This window comes from Engraulis encrasicolus, chromosome 19 (assembly GCF_034702125.1).
Source record: "Engraulis encrasicolus isolate BLACKSEA-1 chromosome 19, IST_EnEncr_1.0, whole genome shotgun sequence".
In the NCBI taxonomy this organism is placed as follows: domain Eukaryota; kingdom Metazoa; phylum Chordata; class Actinopteri; order Clupeiformes; family Engraulidae; genus Engraulis; species Engraulis encrasicolus.
Window position 1 is genome coordinate 31289726 of NC_085875.1, and position 20635 is coordinate 31310360.

A 20635-nucleotide genomic window follows, 5' to 3' on the forward strand; every position below is an offset into this window, starting at 1 on the left:
TGCTGATTGTCAAACCCATTTAAAGTGTCTGTGTTTCCACAAATGCAGACATTAAAAATGTGCAATTTGGTAGGATATGAGTACTGTAGGATATGAGGTTTAGAAGCCAGGAAAACATTTCCTTTTAAAAGTCTACTGACAGACAACCCAATTAGCAGACACATGTTGTTGGTAAATTGGACTAAAAGCGGAACGAAAATGTAATTGCCTACAAAATATATTTTTCAGTCTAGTATATTATAGTCAATCACCACAGGTGCACAATTAGACCCCCACTGTGCCTGATGGTGGTACAAACTGATACTTTCAAAAAGTTTATATTACATTTCATCTTGATGATGCATTTTCAAACTTTTTAAGTGCTGCCTCCAATACAGAGTGTACTATAAACCTATAGCCTACGTATCCTAATTGAACAGCTAGGCCTATGCATCCTTACTTGTCAAACATACTATACATTTTTGTGGAATTCCAAAGGCACATGTAAATATTCTATGGCATATTATCTATGGCCACATGTTTACAGTGCAATGTTATACTGGTAATACACGTACCGGTAGTATGGCCCTCTACTGCCATCTGGTGGACTACATGTGCAAGACAAAGCAAATTGAAAAATATAGTGGGTAGAATAGTGATCAACAATCTGTGAAATTACTCTTTAATGTGATTATGCTGAGTCCAGTATTTATAATAATTGCAATATTATAGACCCTTTCAAATGTGTAAAAAAAGTCTATTCTACTCAGCGAGCGTAACCATGTTGTTCCTTGATCATCCCTCACTACATCGAGAATGTCTTTGAAGCGGAGTATGTGTGTGTTATCTGGGAGGGCCTGTTGCAGCCAATGACCCTGATTACTTTCCCAAGCAATTATCTCAGCACAGCCCAGAAACTTGTGTCTTTATCTCTAAATAACGTCCATGTTGTCTTCTGTGCTGCCCCTTCGCACAGTTTTGTGGTGGGATCCTGTGGAGGAACAAGAGAGATATACCCAGGGTGTGAGAGTGTTTTTGTTAGCTTTGCTAGCTCATTCAAAACCCAATAGAATATTTCCACTTTCACACTTCTTCTACAGACGCTTTGACATTTTAGTTGGTAAGTTTCCTATTTCCTGATACAGACTATCCTAATTATAAAATTGTAATGGCTATTATGGTGCACACATGTAATGTGTGTTTACAGTATATCACGAAAGTGAATACACCCCTCACAGTTTTGCAGATGTTTGAGTATATCTTTTCATAGGAAAGCATTACAGAAATGTAACTTTGACACAATGATTAGTGACCTTTTAACAACATATTTAACCACTTAAATTTTTTGTTCACTCTGAAAAAAACAAAATACAGCCATTAATGTTTGAACATGTACTCACAAAAGTGAGTACACCCCAGATTAAAATCCGGTAGAGAAGGGGCTATGTTGGCTCGAATCGTCTTGAAATGAAACGAAATGAAAAGGGATGACAAGGAAGGTCATCAGTATGCGTTTCAACCTTTCTTTGCATTGAACTTTTACATTTTGAGTCTGCATCTGGCTTAAATAGATTGGTGTGAGATTTGAATGCAATCCTATGGAGAATATCATGATCTGCTTCAGTAGTCACAGTGCATGTTGACATGTATGTTTCTTTTAGGTGTATTTCAGATTGCCAATGTTGACAGCATTCATGCATCCCCAAACCATGTCAGTCCCACTACCATGCTTGGCTTATGAGAGGATACACCTTTTTTGTACAACTCACTTGTTTACCACCACACATGCTTGACACCATCTAAAGCAAATTTGTTTATCTTGGTCTCAAGAGAGATGAACAGACCAAGGATTTGGATCACTGGAACCATCTCTCTTGAGACCAAGATAAACAACTTTGCTTTAGATGGTGTCAAGCATGTGTGGTGGTAAACAAGTGAGTTGTACAAAAAAGGTGTATCCTCTCATAAGCCAAGCATGGTAGTGGGACTGACATGGTTTGGGGATGCATGAATGCTGTCAACATTGGCAATCTGAAATACACCTAAAAGAAACATGCATGTCAACATGCACTGTGACTACTGAAGCAGATCATGACATTCTCCATAGGATTGCATTCAAATCTCACACCAATCTATTTAAGCCAGATGCAGACTCAAAATTTAAAAGTTCAATGCAAAGAAAGGTTGAAACGCACACTGATGACCTCCCTTGTCATCCCTATTCATTTCGAGACGATTCGAGCCAACATAGCCCCTTCTCTACCGGATTTTAATCTGGGGTGTACTCACTTTTGTGAGTACATGTTCAAACATTAATGGCTGTATTTAGTTTTTTTCTGAGTGAACAAGAAATTTAAGCGGTTAAATATGTTGTTAAAAGGTCACTAATCATTGTGTCAAAGTTAGATTTCTGTAATGCTTTCCTATGAAAAGATATACTCAAAAATCTGCAAAACTGTGAAGGGTGTATTGACTTTCGTGATATACTGTATATGTTCTGCACGGACTGATGGAAAATTCATGTTTTTCTTTTCTTTATAGAGAGGTATTTAATATTGAAGTGTAAATCTTAGTCAAAACGGTGTGTTCATGCACTGCACATTTGCATTAGTGCTCGTGGTTTTCACATCTGTCTCATATTTTGAAAGTTGCCATGATGTCATTTGTCCCCTTTCTGAGAGTTAATTATCATACATATATAGATCCAATTTCCCTGATGCGAGACCAGATCCAGGTGAACTGATGTGTCCTATTGTCTTTTGCTCTACTGTACTGCAGGTGATAAACCATATGCATGCTGGCATTGTGTGAAGATGTGCAGGGACAAGCTTTCACCATGCGCCACCGCGTTAGTGACCGTCCTGGGACTAGCCCTGGTGACATCGGCCCGCGGCCAGCAAATGTCGGAGGAGCCCTGCTCTGTTCAGATCCTCGTCCCCGGCCTAAAAGGTGATGTGTGGGTCACACTAGAGGGGAGGAGAGTGTGTGTGTGTGTGTGTGTGTGGGAGGGGGGGCAGGGGGTTTGATCCTGCCACTTGATTTAGAAAGCCTGAACATTATTGTGCACCATTCTGATTTCCATGGAGACTCATGTTGTTTTTTTTCAGATGTGCTTTACGTGATACTACTGTATATCTCATCTTTAACCACATACACATGCTCGCACGCACGCACGCACGCACGCTCGCACGCACACGTACGCACACACACCCCCTATATTGGACATTGTGTGGTGGTGTGCATTAAGTAACAAGTGTGCAATAAGCAATACAGTGAATTACTGTACATTTTGACCGTTTTCTTTCTCACTCATAAATTCCTCTCCACAGGCGATGTTGGGGAGAAGGGAGAGAAAGGAGCTCCGGGGAGACCAGGGAGAGTGGGTCCACCAGGAGAGACCGGTATGTCCTTCGGATGAAGTCTCTCTTTGTGTGTTTTTAACCCATTTTAGCCTGATGACTTGTATGTTATTTGACCTTTGGTGCCTGGAGACGCATATACGATACTCTGCATTCTGGCTCTTGAGATTTTAGCTTTTTTAATGAAAATGTGGGTATTATGTTATAGCGGAATGAACACATTCTATTTTATGATTTTATGTGCATCAGAGGCTAAGATATTTAGGTTTTCATTGGCTGAGGGCAACTTTCCCAACAAGGGCTTCAGCAGGCGTTTTTGTAGGCCCTTTAGGCATCAATGGGTTAATATGCATGGTGTCACTCTGCTGTACAACACTTTTGCACACCTCTATTCGAATATTCGGATATAACCAAGTTCGTGGTTCAAAGTAGCAGACATAATCCCGCACACCGTCCGGTACAAATAGCTTTATTGTTCACAACATTTCGGTCATTCAGACCTGAAGGCATATGTAATGGATGGTGTGCAGGATTTCCTCTTGGTACTAAAGTACATGGTGTGTCATATGAACAGATCCGGATGTCCTATTCAATGCACCTTGCATATTGCGTGTGAGAGTATTATTATCATGCTGAATAGTTGCTCTGAACTTCTGCACATCTTGGCATGAAGATAAGTTGCTGTTCATTAATGTTATTACGCACAGTTGGCGCTCCGTTTGAGAAACCATTAAAAATCACTTTGTCAGTGATTTATTCAAACTCTGCAGAGTTGTAATTGCACGGGGGGTTCTCGTAAAAATTATGCCAACTTCATCTAGAGTGTGAGAACCAGGTAAATTAGCATTAAATTAGACTTTGCAAAAGCTGCATTTTATACGCAGTATGAGAAAAAAAAAGCCGACCACTACAAGTTTGTGTGTTTGCGGAGACTTTTCAGATGACGTGCACGCCTGGCTAAAAGGATTATCACGCATTTGCATTCCTGCATTTGACAGCATGAGTAATGTGCTGTCTGCTTAGCGCGCCGCCCGCTAAAGAAAACCAGAGCTACCGCAGTGTTTACTGGGCCGGGTCAGAGGTCTGTGGAGACCACACAGCCCTAACGATCTCAAAAACTCTCTCTCTCTCTCACTGCTGCCTTTAATGAGGCCAAGGCCAGCAGTGGATCCTCACACATGCAGCGATCACACTCTATTTAATGTAGCAGCACAAACTACTGACTAACAGCACAAACTACTGAAATATGACGATGATCTCTATTTGGTGGTAATGTTTTGGTTGATGCCTGTAACATCATGGTTGATATCTGTAACATCATGGTGGATGTTAGATATTGATAACAGGTAAAATGCTTATTAGGTCACCATTGGATCCTCAGCAGGGACTGACACTTCATTTAGCAGCCTAAACTCTCATGTAAAGATGATCTCTGTTAGTGGATTCTGATGTCTGTAACATCATGGCTGGTGTCTGTGTCATCATCGTCGATGTTGTCAAACAGGTGAAAATGAGGTCAGGACTGGATCCTCATGCTGCAGTAATCACACTCAACTTAGCCACCTACAATATCATATGAAGATGATCTCTGTTAGTGTGTACTGTTGTGGTCGATGTCACAGAGTGGGTAACATTGTTGTATGGGGTCTTACAGGAGCACCTGGACCCAAAGGTCAGAAGGGTCTTATGGGCCGGTATGGCAAAATGGGACCCCCTGGACATAAGGGTAAATTTCCATACGATACACATTTCTAATTGATATCTATCAAGTTATTGGGACCATTGAAGACTCAACATGCTTTCTCTCTGTGGTAGGTGAGAAGGGGGATTTGGGAGATTTGGGACCAAAAGGCCCTGATGGAGATCCAGGTACAGTAGGACTTAATATTTAATATAAAACACTAATACTATACTGACAGAATGTATGTTGACTGTACCTTAGAGGAGCACTTCTGCCAATTTCAATATGCTGTTGTATTGCTCACGCTACCCTTGACTTGTCAGTGCCCGGTGATACTGAATTTTTCGGCTCTATACCCTTTCCGTGATCTGAGCTATTCTAATCGGGGCAGACTTTGTTTACATTAAAAGCCCTCTTAACACAGGCCAAGGTTTGCTAGTGGTCTGCTGATGTTGCATAACATTTTGGAGGCTATTGGGAATAAATCAAGATGTTTAATGTGAACAATCTCTGCCCCCATTACAATGACCAGGATCTCGGAAAAAGCTGAAGAAAAAAAAATCTCAGGTATTGACAAGTCCAGGGTAGTGTAAGCATTACAACTCCATGTCGAAATTGGCAGAACTTATCCTTTAACATTTAATATAAAAGACTAATACTGTACTGAATGAATGTATGTTGTATGTACTGCATGTTAAGGCAGTCTGAGTAAAGGTAGTCTAAATATGTGTTCTCAGGACTGCCCTGTGAATGTGCTCCATTACGGAAGATGATTGGGGAAATGGACAATCTTGTCGCACAATTAACCAACGAACTGAAGTTCATCAAAAACGGTAAGCATAACTGTTATTGCTACAAATGTACATTAGCGGAGTGTTTTCATAGCCTATACCTTAACTACTTAGTCGGACCATTAGAGAGCCAAGCAAGCTATTCAAATGCACTGTAACAACATCTTGCGACACTCATTTTTTTTGCTATATGTTTACTACACCGTGCAATAATGTGTATTAGGCCTCTGTGCATTTGTATAGGCTTTGTGTATGTTTTGTATTCATATATATATGCCGTCAGACACCTTAATGTCCCTCGGGATTAATAAAAGTACTCTACTCTACTCTACAATGCTCTAAAGTAAGATACCGTACACAGACAGTGCATTTTGTCTGGCTTCAGAGTCCAGTATACCTCACCATTACCACTGTGCTGTCCTCCGTCCTACATCATTTAAGATACCTCTTCTTCTGTGAACATGTGGTGGCTGGTTTTCAGTGTGGTTTTTTAGAAATCCAAGTGCTCATTTTTCAGCCCTGCCCCCCTCCCCCGCAGCTGTCGCCGGCATCAAAGAGCTGGACGGCAAGGTCTACCTGCTGGTGAAGGAGGCCAAGCGCTACCTGGACGCCGAGGCCTACTGCCAGGGGAGGGGCGGCGGGCACCTGGCCATGCCCAAGGACGAGCGGGCCAATGCGGCCCTCGCCGGTTATCTGGCGGAGGCCGGCCTGGGCAGGGCCTTCATCGGCCTCGACGACCTGGAGCGTGAGGGCCACTTCACCTACGTGGAGCGCTCTCCCATGAGCACCTTCAGCAAGTGGCGGGAGGGCGAGCCAAACAACGCCTATGAGGACGAAGACTGTGTGGAGATGGTGGCTACCTCGGGCGAGTGGATCGACGTGGCCTGTCACCAGACGATGTATTTTGTGTGCGAGTTCGACAAAGACAATGTCATGCAGCAGTAGGAAGGCGAAAGGTGTTGGGATAAACAGATGGCCGGATGATGTTGTTCTGTTTTTTTCCCTCCCTTCCTCATTGTTTTACAGCTTTCTCGCTGATTGCTCCTCACAGACGCTTGTTTGTAGATCCCAAGAGAAATCACAGAGTGTGGGATATCACACAGATGTGCGTTTTGGGACCGATACATCCTGTCCCCTTCATTATGTCTGATGCACTCAGCGGGGAGTCATTCAACTTCAGATGGCGAATGGCAAAATGTTTTAGTGTAAAAATGCATCATTAATTAGGGTCTTAATATTGCCATACACATTAATGCCATTATTGTAAAAAAATATATATCAAAATTATGAGGGTCTTTAAAAAAATGCAAGGTGGTTTTAATAATCTTTGTAACATTTGGATTATGTCATAATTGAAAATATACAAAACTATACAGTATTTAAATAATGACCAAGGATGTTTATGAGTATGTGTCAAACATGAAAGGTGTAATTACTTTTTGAATATGTTCCTTAATGCGTGCGTGATACTTTTTTTTACATGATAATCTCCTTATCACTACCAAAATAAAGATAAAAAGAAACACATTCACTTCTCATGCATATTAACATTTTTGTGAAAGGTTCTGAAAGAATTTAGCTATTTTATGTTTTTAAATAATGGTGTTATTATTATTATTATTATTATTATTATTATTATATTGTTAGTTTATTTGTTTATTTATTTATTTAGGAATTGTTGGCTTTAATTGATAGTGAAAGTAAAGATATGGCAGGAAATGATTCGGGAGAGAGAGACTGTAGGGTTAGTGTTGGGAAATGATATAGGCCAGATTCATACCTGGGCCTCCATGGATAACTTGCCCATTCATTCAGCTGTAGTGTCCAAATTGTGCAATTGTGCAATTTTTATAAGAGTTTAGGAAGGCATCGTCCTAATACTGATGCAATAGCAAGTAAAACATCCCTGGGTGCCTCTAATGGCTGGCTGTACTTACTGGCTGGCTCATGTCTTGGAGGTTGCATCCATCTAGTGGATACAATGAAGAAAAGCAACAAGTGAAGACTGCAGTCAAAGAAGTACAGTACAGTGGGGTGCAGGAGGCATCTTGGCTGGCGTGTGGTCATCATGGGATCAGGTTATTTGGAGTCAATAGTGTGACCTTTTTCTAAATTTAATAATACATACCAGTGTGGAGGGGTAAGATGAAACGTTCACTATACTCTGGTGTTTATTTGACCAAGGCTGCGGTTGACTGGAGAACAGCAACTTGATCTTCTTTGAAGTCAACCTGTGGAAAGAAAGGCGGCACACTGAGGACTGTGCAGATTCTATGCCACAATGGAGGAGGGGTACCGTATTTCTAAATACACTGAACTTGATTTGAATATTAACAGTGTATTTCATACCAGAAACACCTGTGCATAAGTATTGCAATGACGCTGGACAATTCCCTGCCCACAATGTTGCAGTTATATATATTGAATTTGGGAAAAGAATAATATTTGTGTTTGACAACAAATACTACTGAAATATGATGGCTTGCATGCATAGCTGTATTATGTATGGTGCGTCCAGTATAAAAAGAGATAGTGTAATTAAAAAGTTTCATTAAACAGACTATTGGTATCATAGCCTGGCGACCAGGGGGCCAGGGGTGTTGTACAGGGGGGTAATGTGACTGAGTCACCAGGGCCCCATAGGTGGCCCACACAGAGTCTGATTTATGTGTAGATCTACAGTATGGCTGTGGTGGTGTATTGTAGGTCTACATAGGGCCCAGCCACAATTTGCTGCTATATGCCCCCCTGTCCTCATTGTTTCACTTTCACTTAGACGCTCAATTAACATTTAATTTCAGTCCTCGTGTGATTGTAAAAATGATTATTTATAGACTAACATTCAAATTAATATGACCACCAGTTGTTGGTCAAAGTTAGACAGTCAATTAGAATAGGTCTATTCTATCTTATTACCAACACCAATAAGATTTAGGCCACCATTTTAAATAGCTTGAAATAAATAAGATTAAGACACAAATCATAGGCCTAGACGTTTTAACATGACAGATTTCATTCAGGATTAAAGAATGCTCTGGAACATTCCCAGCCATAGGCCTAGTCTAAATTCTGTTTCTTTTTCTTTTCCTTTATTATCGTGATCTTAGCTTCAATAGGCCTACCTGTTTCTCAACAACTCAAAACCTCCTTGTGCAAAAATGTTACATTCTAAAGTTTACAATGTGACAGAAAACACTGTAAAACGTGTTACTTTGTAAATGGACATGACCCCAGGGTGACCTGTTTAGAATAAATTCCACTCTTTAACGCGCGCTTTTCTTCTCGTTTCCTTGGAGACACCTTAAACAACATCCAGATTCGGGTGTTTGTTTGCTAACGTTAGCCTTTTCAGGAGTAACGGTGCGGTGACCAGTAGGATAATGTTTATTCTAGGGTAAAACAGAGACCCTGCATTACGACACGTTATAAGATGCTACCCTCGGTATGGAATATAAAACGCCGTAAGATACCGCAAGTTTGACTTCCAGCGAAATAACTTTTTAGAGTTTAGCTTACTAGCGTGTTAGAACAACATGCAGAACAAACGACCAACATCACCTGAGCCAGGTAACCTCCAGGCTTTACACCCGCTTCCTCCCACGAAGACTATAATGATCTATCGGAATGGCGATGCCTTTTACCCTGGAAGAAAGATGGTCATCAATCAACGTCAGATATCAACTTTTGACACCTTTCTAAGTACAGTTACTCTCGGTATTCAAGCTCCTTTCGGGGCTGTAAGAAATATTTACACTCCACGGGAGGGACACAGGATAAGTGAGATGGACCATTTGCAACATGGAGATAAATATGTTGCGGCTGGAAAGGAGCGATTTAAAAAGCTCGAGTATGACACTTAAGTTCTTTCTCGCACGAGATTGTTTCATTCTTCAAACTTACCTTGATTTACAGTTGTGCATTTTTGCTAACAATAATAGGCCTATTGTTTAGGTTAAATAAAAAATGTATCCGTTCCCTTCCAATGTAGGCCTAATGTTTGTTTCTTTGCAAAATAGTTATGTTCAGATATCAGCGAAGAAACCACAAAGAAAGAAAACAGAACAGGTAAGAATCAAGGATGCCTATGTTTGCTTGCAGTTGACCAGGATGCTGTTGAAGTTGAACATCTGTGTTTGACACTTGACCTCTTGCTTGTGAACGTGCATGCATTCCAGTTTTGTTTTTGTTACTGTGCTTAACATCCAGTAATGATTTGGATACAACTCTGGCTGGCTAACGCCTTGGCAATTTTGTACTTAGGCTACAGTACATTCAAGAAATCAGGAGGGTGGGTCTGGGGGTCGTACCCCAGAATATTTACTATTTTTTAGATGCAATATCCTGCATTCTAATCAATTTTAGGGGGAGGAATCGCAACTGATTCCGTCAGACTTTCTATACAAGCGCTGGTTGCCATTAACTGTGGCAGGTAAACATGTAATCTTTCCCATAAATTTACCCTGATAGACATGTAGCTCAATGTAGTGGGTGGCCAAAACCGGGACATATTTGTGTCCCGACAGAGTTTGCTCGGGACCTGGGACACACAACTCCAAACCGGGACTGTCCCGGTTAAACAAGGAAGGTCTGGTCACCCTACTGTATTGCCAACAAAATTCTATGTTTACAGGGTTAGAACTGAAGTTTGAAATTGCGTTTGACCAGTCTCCAATTTGCAGTTAAACTAAAAACATATAAAGAAGACATTGACACTAGTCTCTCTCTCTCTCTCTCTCTCTCTCTCTCTCTCTCTCTCTCTCTCTCTCTCTCTCTCTCTCTCTCTCTCTCTCTCTCTCTCTCTCTCTCACACACTCCCTCATTCACTCACTCACTCACTCACTCACTCACTCACTCACACACACACACACACACACACACACACACACACACACACACACACACACACACACACACACACACACACACGAATTTACATTCTTTCTCTGTCACATTCACTTCAACAGACACACAACACACACTCACACATGTGCAGTGTTGCACATTCAGCAAGTTGCACATTTGAAGCGGGCTAATGCAGTGACCACGATTTCGTGGTGCATTTCCATGGACCATGACATCACCGATTAGCCTTTGTGTTGTTTTGCAGATTCAACCAGTTGTTCACAGCAAGATTGTGGTTCCAGCTCGCTGGAGGGTAGTCGGTAATGAATCATGCACTATCAAGTGAGTGGCGATTTCGGTGTCATTTTACAGTTGCTTATGAATGCAGTCTTCAGCATCACCTTGCATGAAAGCTGAGGTCAAACTATCAGCTACGGAATGTTGTAGGACTAAGCAAGAATGTAGTATAGGAATTATATGATTGCCTGTCTGATTACTACAGTGCCACATGCAATGAATTGAGCATTGAATTGAATGCTTAAGTTAGTACTCTCTATGAATCCTGTGTGATATCAATGTTCTCCTATCTCCATAGCAAAAAGCCTTAGACTACTAATGGCCTCAATTTTTCTCTTCATAATAATGCTACTAAAACAATTTTTTCCCATGAATATCACAAAACATTGTGTGTTTTTTTTTAGTGTTTTTACGAATGGGGATGTCTTGGTTCCACCAGTTCGTCTTCTGATTCCAAAGTACACCCTCAAAAATTGGGAAAATGTACTAGCCATGGTAACAGAGAAGGTACGTCCACGGACAGGGGCTGTGCACAGGTGAGTTCTATTATCTGATGGAACATTGATTCCTAAGTGTATCACAAGCGTCAGAAGGTTGTTCAAATGATAGTTGATTGTTACTTCATTTGCAGAGATCTTATGAGTGAATGCATTAAACACACTCTTTTTTTTTCCTATTTTCGATGGCAGGTGAGTTCAGGCCTTTCACCTTTACATGGTAGCGTACTCAGCCAGTGTGCCCCCAACACATGCTCTGTATCTGGTGCAAACTTGCTAAATCCCACTACACTACTACTGTATATTAAACAATGCATGTGTTTCTCCTAAGGTTATGCACATTAGATGGGACCCCTGTACTGAGTGGGGCAGAGTTGGAGCATAACCATTACTACGTGGCGGTGGGGTTGGAGAGATACCGCCAATTGCCATATTTCCAGTGGGTTCCCAACAAAGGGGTCAACCGGGACATGAGTCAGGGGTAAGCAGTCCCGTTGTTGACTTCGTATATTGATGGCGGTCACTTTTGGAACAATTTAGTTGACATTGCCCTGTCATCTGAGTCATGGCCGTCTTTTTCTCCAGAATAATGCAGAGTGGTGATGTTCTACCGCCAATGAAGAAACGAAGACAAGGAAAGAACACTGTAAGTACGCTATTATATACGTATGCACACTGCATCATCTTCAACAAAAACTAAACTGTCTGAGGTAGAATAAGTAAAGTATTTGAGGTAAAATGATGCACAGATCATTTTATGGATCCCCTTTAGTATATTATTTTTTGAAGCTGTGGGTTGAATCATATCCTCTGGCTTTAATATTGGAGTGTTTTGATGCGCGGCCCCGGCGAACAACAGCTTGTTGCGACTGAGATATACTACCTGCTCAGCATCTCAATGATGTCCCCGCACGACTCGTGTAGTGGCGGTGTGTGTGATCTGGATTGGGACGTTCCCCTCATCAATCACTGTCTGAACGAGGCATAGTAGAGGCACCCCCCCACCACCCCCCACCCACACCCCGCTCTGTGATGGCTAATCGCAGTGCGATGAGCCAGGGGCCCTGCCTTGCCTGCCTGCTTGATCAAGTGCACACACTTCCAAACGACCGGGAGAGAGAACACATTTACCAGTGCAGCCCCAATGAAAAAAAAAACAAAAACACACACACTGTGGCCTGTGGAAGAGAAGAAGATGAACTAAATTGCACTGGGAATGAGGCAGATAATGTGAGTGTGTAACTAGCATTCCAGGAAAAGTAAAGTAAAGGACATTAAGAAGAGAACGAGAGAGTGAGAGAGAGAGAGAGAGAGAGAGAGAGATAGAGCGAGAGAGAGAGAGAGAGAGAGGTGGGGGGTTGGGGGTTGGGGGTGCAGCAGAGTTGAAGACAAAGATGGGGCTCATAGCCTAACCAGAAGTGAAGGACAGAACGTGCTGTCTCTGGCAGATGATTGAGAACAGGCCGACATGAGGACTGTGACAGCTGTTGGCGGTAAACATGAAAAATGACGGGCCCACGTGACAATTTACGTGACATCAGCGCGCACACAATTTCACAATGCAGGTAGTATTTTCAGATTAAGTTTACCATGCTCCATCAACTTGATTGAAATGTGGAAATCACATTACCTCCGGGGGAATGGCGAGAGTGGATCCCATTAAATCCAATTACAGGTTAATCTTCATAGTTTTAACTTTGTTTAACTGTTCAGTGGCAGCCATGCATTCTGATTGGATTGTGACAACGTTAGACGCCCAGCTGTCCTCGTATTTCCCTTTTTGTTAATGCACAACACTCGCCTCTTTAACTTGCTGATACAGTTACTTTAGTTTAGAGTTTGCTTTAATGTAATTTCATATCTGATTGTTTTGTTCATAAGTCTATCAGTGTCTCTCACTCTGGTTTAATGACACCCATTGATTGCAAAGCATAGCACAACACAGCGCAGTGATGTTTTGAACCAGTAGGGGGAGACAAAGACTCACCGATTTCTAGTGGCGTCTCATGATGTCCACAAGTTATTCACCTCATGTCTACCAGTCTCTTGTGTGCATGATGTCATTGGGCATAGTGTAGAGGAGGAAAAAAATAGAAAAGGAAAGGGAAAAAAGAAAGAAAAAAAAGAGAGAAAAAAACAGACGATAGGTCCAAACCCTAGCCCTACTGCGCTGTGCATCGCTAATTGTGAGGTGAGCCTAGAGCGACTGTGTGAATTATGGAATGGAATGAGTGGCTCCCTGGCAGCTTGTGCCAGGAGCAGGGTGGTATATCAGGCTTTGCACACGGCTCCTAGACCCTCAGTGCCACCACCACCGTACCCGCACCCACACCGGCACCGGCAGTCGGTGAAGTCACAGATGAAAGCACCGTCTCTTTCCCACTGGCAGCACAGATGCTGAATGCAGGAAAATGCTCTGGAAGCCAATGTTGCAGAAAGGGAAGGAGGGAAAGAAGGAGAGAGAGATAAAGAGAGAGAGAGAGAGAGAGAGAGAGAGAGAGAGAGAGAGAGAGAGAGAGAGAGAGAGAGAGAGAGAGAGAGAGAGAGAGAGAGAGAGAAAGCGGGAGCAACTGCACACACACAAAAAAAGATTTCATCCTGTCACTCGCAGTCCATTTAACAGCAGTCTGCAGTGTATTGTATGGCATGGCAGTGTCTGCTCTGCTGCAGCAGGCAAGGCACTGGAGCTAGTATAGTCAGCTGGCTTGAAATCTACATCCCTTGACATTACTTCCAGTTCACCTTTTGCGTCTTTCCTCGTGACCTCATGGCCAGTGGGAAATAGCAGTGGACTCAGGGGAAAATGGGTGGTAGCCAGGTCCTCTGTCCTGCTCCACCTTTTAGACACGCAGGCACTTACACACACATGCACGCACGCACGCACGCAAGCACGCACGCACGCACGCACGCACGCACGCACGCACGCACTTTACCCCATACCACCACACCCATGTCCAACCCCACCAGCCAGGCACCAGAAAGGAGTGGTCGAGACTGCCAGGCTGATATGGTTGGGAGGCCGTGTGTGTATGTGTGTGTGTTTGTGTGTGTGCGTGTGTGTGTGTGCGTTTGTACGTGTCTTCATGCCCGCTCCGACTCCCATGGCTGCTATCATATCACCAGCGTCCTCCCCGTGACTCCAGTACTGCTGCCACTTGAGAGGCCCGAAGATGACACGCTTTTTCTCCCCCCGCCCACCCGCCTGCCTGCCCGCCTGTGTGCCCAGCCCACTGGAGACTTCTCTTCTTCTCACGCTGATTCCAGACTCTAGACTCTAGACTCGCCGGCTGCCCGGCAGGATGCTTCTGTTGCTGCTGTGGTGCGGAACACTGCAGCAGGACAACGGAACATGGAAGACACACCAGAAGCCGTGATCTCAGCTTTTCCATTCTCCAGGGGTGGCTAATAGGTGTAGAGCACAGAGGGGCGGCCACAGAGCGGGCATACTGAAGGCGCCATCCATCCCCTTCTGTACCCTCATGTGCAAGGGCAGGGCAGGGGCATTTGACATTTGGTTTCATCCCTCGTGTCTGGCTGTTGTTGATCACCTTATGTCTTACCTCATGATCCAGATTTGTGTCTTTTGACGTACAAATGATGTAAAAATGATATACATCAGTTTTACTTCAGGTTTGGCTTTTGTGCAAAATATCTGCTTATTTTTACCCCATAAAACAGAGCTGTGTTGACTGTTTTTTTTTTTTTTTTACATTGACCTCAAGGTCACTTGTACACATTTTACCTCAATGGGCCACTACTGTACTGCAAATATGCCTTTGTGTACCGGGCACAGCAGGGGTACATGGCTTTTCAGCTACCTTTTCTGGCTTTTGTACAAAAATTGTACAAAAGTTGTCCTTATTATTTTGACATTCAATACACTTAAACAACTTTTAAGTCATGGGGCAATACTACAGCAAGTGTGACCCCATCGTGCCCTTGTGAACTGGGCAGGGCCACTACTTTTTCACATCAGTTTTACCTCTTTTGTCTGGCTGTTGTACAAAAATCTACTTATTTTATTATTTTTTACACCATAATGCAGTGTTTTTGACATTAAACTCACAACTCACAACTTTTAACTCATGGGGTACTTCATTCAGCATGTGTGACAACATTGTACCCTTGTGACAGGAAAGGGACACTGGTTTTTGACATTGGTTTCACCTCTACCCTATCTTGCTTTTGCCCAATACCTCATAATGGAGAGTTGTGTTGAGCTTTTTTGACAACCAACTCATGACCACTTCTTGTACAACTTCTAACTCATGGAGCTCTGCAATACAACATGTGTGACACCACTGAAACTTTTATGACAGGGCAGGGGCAAGGGGCGCTAGTTTTGACACCGCTTTTCACCTCTCGTTTATGCCTGTTCGAAAATCTCCTTTTTTACCTCTTAATGCAGAGTTGCGTTGAGCTTTTCAGACATTCAACTCAGGGCCACTAGTACAACTTTTTACTCATGGGGCCACTACTGCTACAGCATGTGTGGCTTCTGTGGCGCGTTTGTTCCTCTGGCTTGTTAAGACGACAGAATTTTTATGAACTTGTTTTCAACACAAGTGCTACGTCAAACATGCCCGCCGAACTTCTTTTGTGCTGCCCGCGCTTTTTTATTTTTATTTCTCTTTTTGCCCACCACCAACAGCTGTTTGAAATCAAAAGGATGTTGGACAGAGTTTGCCTTTGCATTATATAAAAGGAGGAGGGGAAGAAGAGAAAAAAAAAACAAAACAAAAAATAAAACACACACAGCAAACAAGCAAACAAGTGCTATTCCCATGGAGCTGTGTTAGCCTGGCGTGCAAACACCACCATTGCCTACTGTGTGCTCTTGCGGAATGCAAAGATCAGTAAACTGCCCCCAAGCCAGCCTCTCCACCCAGTCAGCGAACAGCATGACAACACATTCACTGAGAGAGAGAGAGAGAGAGAGAGAGAGAGAGAGAGAGAGAGAGAGAGAGAGAGAGAGAGAGAGAGGGAGGATGGGAAAGGGAGAAAATGTAGAGAAAAACAGATGGAGAGAGAGGGAGATGAAAAATATTAGGTCTGTTCTTCTTCTCCTCCTGTAGTGAGAGGAGTGAGTAGCTCACCTCACCTCGCCTCCCTCCCTGCCTACCTACCAGTACAGTGGAGGGGAGATGAGTCTGTCGACACAGGAAGATTGCCTTTTGTGCCGCAGCATTAATTCAGATGTATACCCAGCTGCCTGCGCATCACTCTCAACTCATCTCATCTGCCCACTGTTTTTCCTCTTCTCTCTCTCTCTCTCTCTCTCTCTCTCTCTCTCTCTCTCTCTCTCTCTCTCTCTCTCTCTGTATCTATTTATCTCCCCAGCAACCTTTCTCTGCAGACCCCGTTCTCTCTTTCCCTCTGTATCTCTCTCTCTCTTTTGCCCTATCTCTCCAGCACTCTTTCTTTGCAGGTCTCTCTCTCTCTGTCTCTCTTTCTCTCTCTCTGCCTGTCTCAGTCTCTCCATCTCTTGCTCCCTCTCCCCAGCTTATTTTCTCTCCGTCTCCTTCCTTCCTTCCTTTCTTCTCTTCTCTTCTCTTCTCTTCTCTTCTCTTCTCTTCTCTTCTCTTCTCTTCTCTTCTCTTCTCTTCTCTTCTCTTCTCTTCTCTTCTCTTCTCTTCTCTTCTCTTCCTCATGCCTCTCCCGCTTCCCTCTCTTGCTCTCCATCAATAGCTGTCTGGGCTCTGTGAAGAAGAATAACTTATTCGCTGGAACTCCCCTTCCCTTTAAGTTTGTTTGGATTCTCATTGTTTGATCTGGCTTGATAAATAAGACGAATGCATTTAGAAATTCATGGCTGCCCCCGTTTCATCAATAAATGATTAGTTGGCGGTGCTCTCTCGTGATTGATAGCTTGTGTGCAGGATGTATTGGAACCAGATGAATTCAATACAATGTGAGTCGCAGGGGAGCTGCAAAGCATATCAGCTCATGAAAAATTGAGGTCAACGGTGGGAGAGAAAAAAAGAAGAATACAAAAAAGAGTGGGGAAGGAAAAGACACATGTTTTTTGTGTCTTTGTGTGCAGGGTGGCCGCGGGTCCTTAAAAAGTCTTAAATTTCATTTTCGCCAAATAAGGCCTTGTAAAGTCTTATTTTGTCTTAAATTTTCAACCCAAATGTCTTAAATTTGTGGAGCTTAATTTAGGGAGGAATAATTATGTCAGCCATGTGATGAACTTCGCGACGGAAATCGGGAGTTGTAGCCATTTGGTGCAATTTAGAACGCATTATTGAATTTTATTTAGTGTAAAGTTTCATTGTGTACAGTTTTGTGTTTTCAAACAGCTACATTCATGTAAATAACCAATTGGTTTTTGTGCTTCATTTGAACCCGTGTACGATGTTGCGAGTTGGTCTTAATTTTATTTGGGAAATGGTATTGAAAAGTCTTCAAATGTCTTAATTTTGACTTGCTAAAACCTGTAAACGCCGCGAGTTGGTCTTAATTTTATTTGGGAAATGGTATTGAAAAGTCTTAAAATGTCTTAATTTTGACTTGGTCAAATCTGTAGACACCCTGTTGTGTGTGTGTGTGTGTGTGTGTCTTTGTGTGTGTGTGTGTGTGCGCATGTGTGTCTGTGTGTGTGTGTGTGTGTGTGTGTGTGTGTGTGTGTGTGTGTGTGTGTGTGTGTGTCTTTGTGTGTGTGTGTGAGAAAACCATTTGAATGCGTAAGATGCAGTACTTGAGGCAGCTTTTAATTCACTGCACTGTGTTAAACAGCAGATGCGGGACATGTGAGACACTGAGGACCACAGGTTGCACTGTGTGTGTGTGTGTGTGTGTGTGTGTGTGTGTGTGTGTGTGTGTGTGTGTGTGTGTGTGTGTGTGTGTGTGTGTGATGTGCGCTTACAAGCTTTTAATTCCAAGGCGCTCCTATGTCCACTTGCCTGCGCTTCTCTCTTTTATTGTCTATGTACTGTCTATGTCCGTACCTAAAGTATGTCCATTGTCTGCATGGGAAAGTAAGAAACGTAATTTCAAATTCTTTGTATGACCTGTGCATGTAAAGAAATTGACAATAAAACAGACTTGACTTGACTTGTCTTGACTTTATTCTCCTGTAGTCTGCACCCAGCCCCAGCCCTCCTCCGCCAGCGGGAGAGGACCCAGAGCTGGTGGGCAAGGGCATCCGGGGCCTGCTGAAGGGCCGTAAACACTCCCTCTTCTACGCCGCCTCCAATGAAGCAGCTAAGCAGCCCACGGAGCCCAAGCCGATCACGCCTCCCTCCAAAGTCCCACCACCACCCAGTGTCCGAGTCGGTGGTGAGCACACAGTGAAATTCTATTCTTTAGATACTGTACATACACCTTCAGCAGAAACAGCAGCAGCTGCAGCTCAGGACTTGCATTCTCTCTCTCTGTCTCTTTCTCTCTCTCTCTCTCTCTCTCTCTCTCTCTCTCTCTCTCTCTCTCTCTCTCTCTCTCTCTCTCTCTCTCTCTCTCTCTCTCTCTCTCCCTCTCTCTTTCTCTCTCTCTCTCGTTCTTGCCAGAGTGCCGTGATATGAATTGGACCTGTTGTTTTTGTCGAAGGCAGCATTATTTTCCTAGTGTGTGTTTGTGTTTTGTGTGTGTGTGTGTGTGTGTGTGTGTGTGTGTTTGCGTGTGTGTGTATATGTGTGTAAATGTGTGATAGTGATAGAGAGAGAGAGTCTAGCTGTGTGGCAGGGTGTGTGTGGTGTTTTGTCTTTATGTCTAGTGCGTGCGTGCGCGGGCGTGCGTGCGCGCGTGCATGCGTGTGGTACACAGTCGAGATAACAAGGGCTCGTGGTGGGGATTACTTTGAATTCACGAGCCGTTCTCCAAAGACTACCTACATCAGGGGAGAACACACTGCCTTGTCTTGAGAGCCGACTCCAGCACTGCGAGGTGCATATTAAAAGCGAACATGACTTCAAATACCCATCAAGCACTCTAAATCATGAATGAATTCAATCAGCGCATTTTGTAGGAAATGGTATGCAGGAGGGGGGGAGAGACCTTGTTAACTGTGCCAAGCAAAAAAAACAAAATGCTCCCATTTTTTTCCCGCTGATGGGGTATCAGAACTGATCATTAGTAATTTATCAGAAAATAGAATAAAGGCGTCAGCTGTATAATGTTGACATTCAAGCATGTGATATTTATAGTGATGATAATGCTGCCAGTTTTTTTTGGAGATCTAGGCCTGTGTCATTTACGCTGTCAATTGTTGAAAATTGTCTGCGCTTGTCATCTTGTTGTTTGCGTTAGTGTATGTTTGTTTGTGTTTTTTTTCGTGCATGTGGGCATGTGCCCCAACAGAGATTTACTCACTTTAATACACATGCACCGCCCATGCAAATGTATGAGCAGACTCACTCAGCAAGGCACATACTGATAACTACAGGCACAAACACACACATGCACAGAAGCTGTTAAGTGAGCTTAGAAGAGTTGGGCGTTGGGTTCAGCGATAGACTTTGAGGTCATAGTAGTGAGTAATTGACTCCATTTGAGGGCCACCTTCATTTGGGGGCCGCATACACGTAAGAGCCGAGGCAGCAAGCCCTTAGTGGTGGAGTTAAATTTCCTCCTCTCCTCTCCTCTCTCCTGTCCTGTCTTCTCTCCTCTCCTCTCCTCTCCTGTCCTGTCCTGTCCTGTCCTGTCCTGTCCTGCCTTCTCTCCTCTCCTGTCTTCTCTTCCCATCTCCTCTCCTCTCCTGTCCTGTCCTCTCCTCCTCCTCTCCTCTCCTCTCCTCTCCTCTTCTCTCCTCTCCTGTCTTCTCTTCCCCTTCTCTCGTCATCTCCCCTCCTCTCCTCTCTTCTCTTCCTCTTCTCCCCTCATCTCATCTCTCTTCTCCTCTCCTCTCCTCTTCTCTTCTCTCCTCCAGTCCAATCATCTCCTCCCCGGCCCTCCTCTCCCCTCTTCTCTCCCCTCCTCTCTTCTCCTCTCCTCTCCTCTCCTCTCTAGTATCTTCTCTCCTCTCCTCTCCAGTCTACCCCTCTCCTCTCCTCTCCTCTCCACTTGTGGCCTGTCTCTCTCTGCATTAGTGCCGCCTGGCCTGTCTGTCTGCCTGCCGTTGGGCCAATGCTTCTCTCCACGGGAAGGCCTGGGTCTCGACTCCAGTCTCCCGTCACTTCTCCCTCACTCGCTTGATCTCACTCTCTCTCTCTCTCTCTCTCTCTTCCATTTGTGTGTCTCTCTCGCTCTCAT

At 43.6% G+C, this 20635-nt stretch overlaps 2 protein-coding genes across 6 annotated transcripts in view; both read left to right on the forward strand.

The window, feature by feature from the left end:
• Positions 1-1036: 1036 nt before the first annotated feature.
• colec11 (collectin sub-family member 11) lies at positions 1037-7320 on the forward strand. 2 transcript variants are annotated; one of them, XM_063224131.1, is made up of 7 exons: positions 1037-1099; positions 2758-2928; positions 3309-3380; positions 4993-5064; positions 5154-5207; positions 5757-5852; positions 6328-7320. In XM_063224131.1, the coding sequence occupies exons 2-7, from the start codon at positions 2793-2795 to the stop codon at positions 6753-6755; spliced, it is 858 nt and encodes a 285-aa protein (XP_063080201.1). In that variant the 5' UTR covers positions 1037-1099; positions 2758-2792; the 3' UTR covers positions 6756-7320. The 2 variants fall into 2 exon arrangements, with proteins under 2 accessions (XP_063080201.1, XP_063080202.1); XM_063224132.1 differs by having other exon boundaries at positions 6349-7320.
• Positions 7321-9107: 1787 nt separating this feature from the next.
• LOC134435241 (doublecortin domain-containing protein 2) overlaps positions 9108-20635 on the forward strand; it is a 145263-nt gene continuing 133735 nt past the window's right edge. For all 4 annotated transcript variants that reach the window (XM_063184117.1, XM_063184116.1, XM_063184119.1 and 1 more), the window contains exons 1-7: positions 9108-9657; positions 9827-9875; positions 10918-10994; positions 11354-11485; positions 11778-11927; positions 12032-12092; positions 18529-18727. In XM_063184117.1, the coding sequence (XP_063040187.1) occupies positions 9344-9657; positions 9827-9875; positions 10918-10994; positions 11354-11485; positions 11778-11927; positions 12032-12092; positions 18529-18727 (982 nt within the window). In that variant the 5' untranslated portion in view covers positions 9108-9343. The remainder of the gene's footprint in view (positions 9658-9826; positions 9876-10917; positions 10995-11353; positions 11486-11777; positions 11928-12031; positions 12093-18528; positions 18728-20635) is intronic.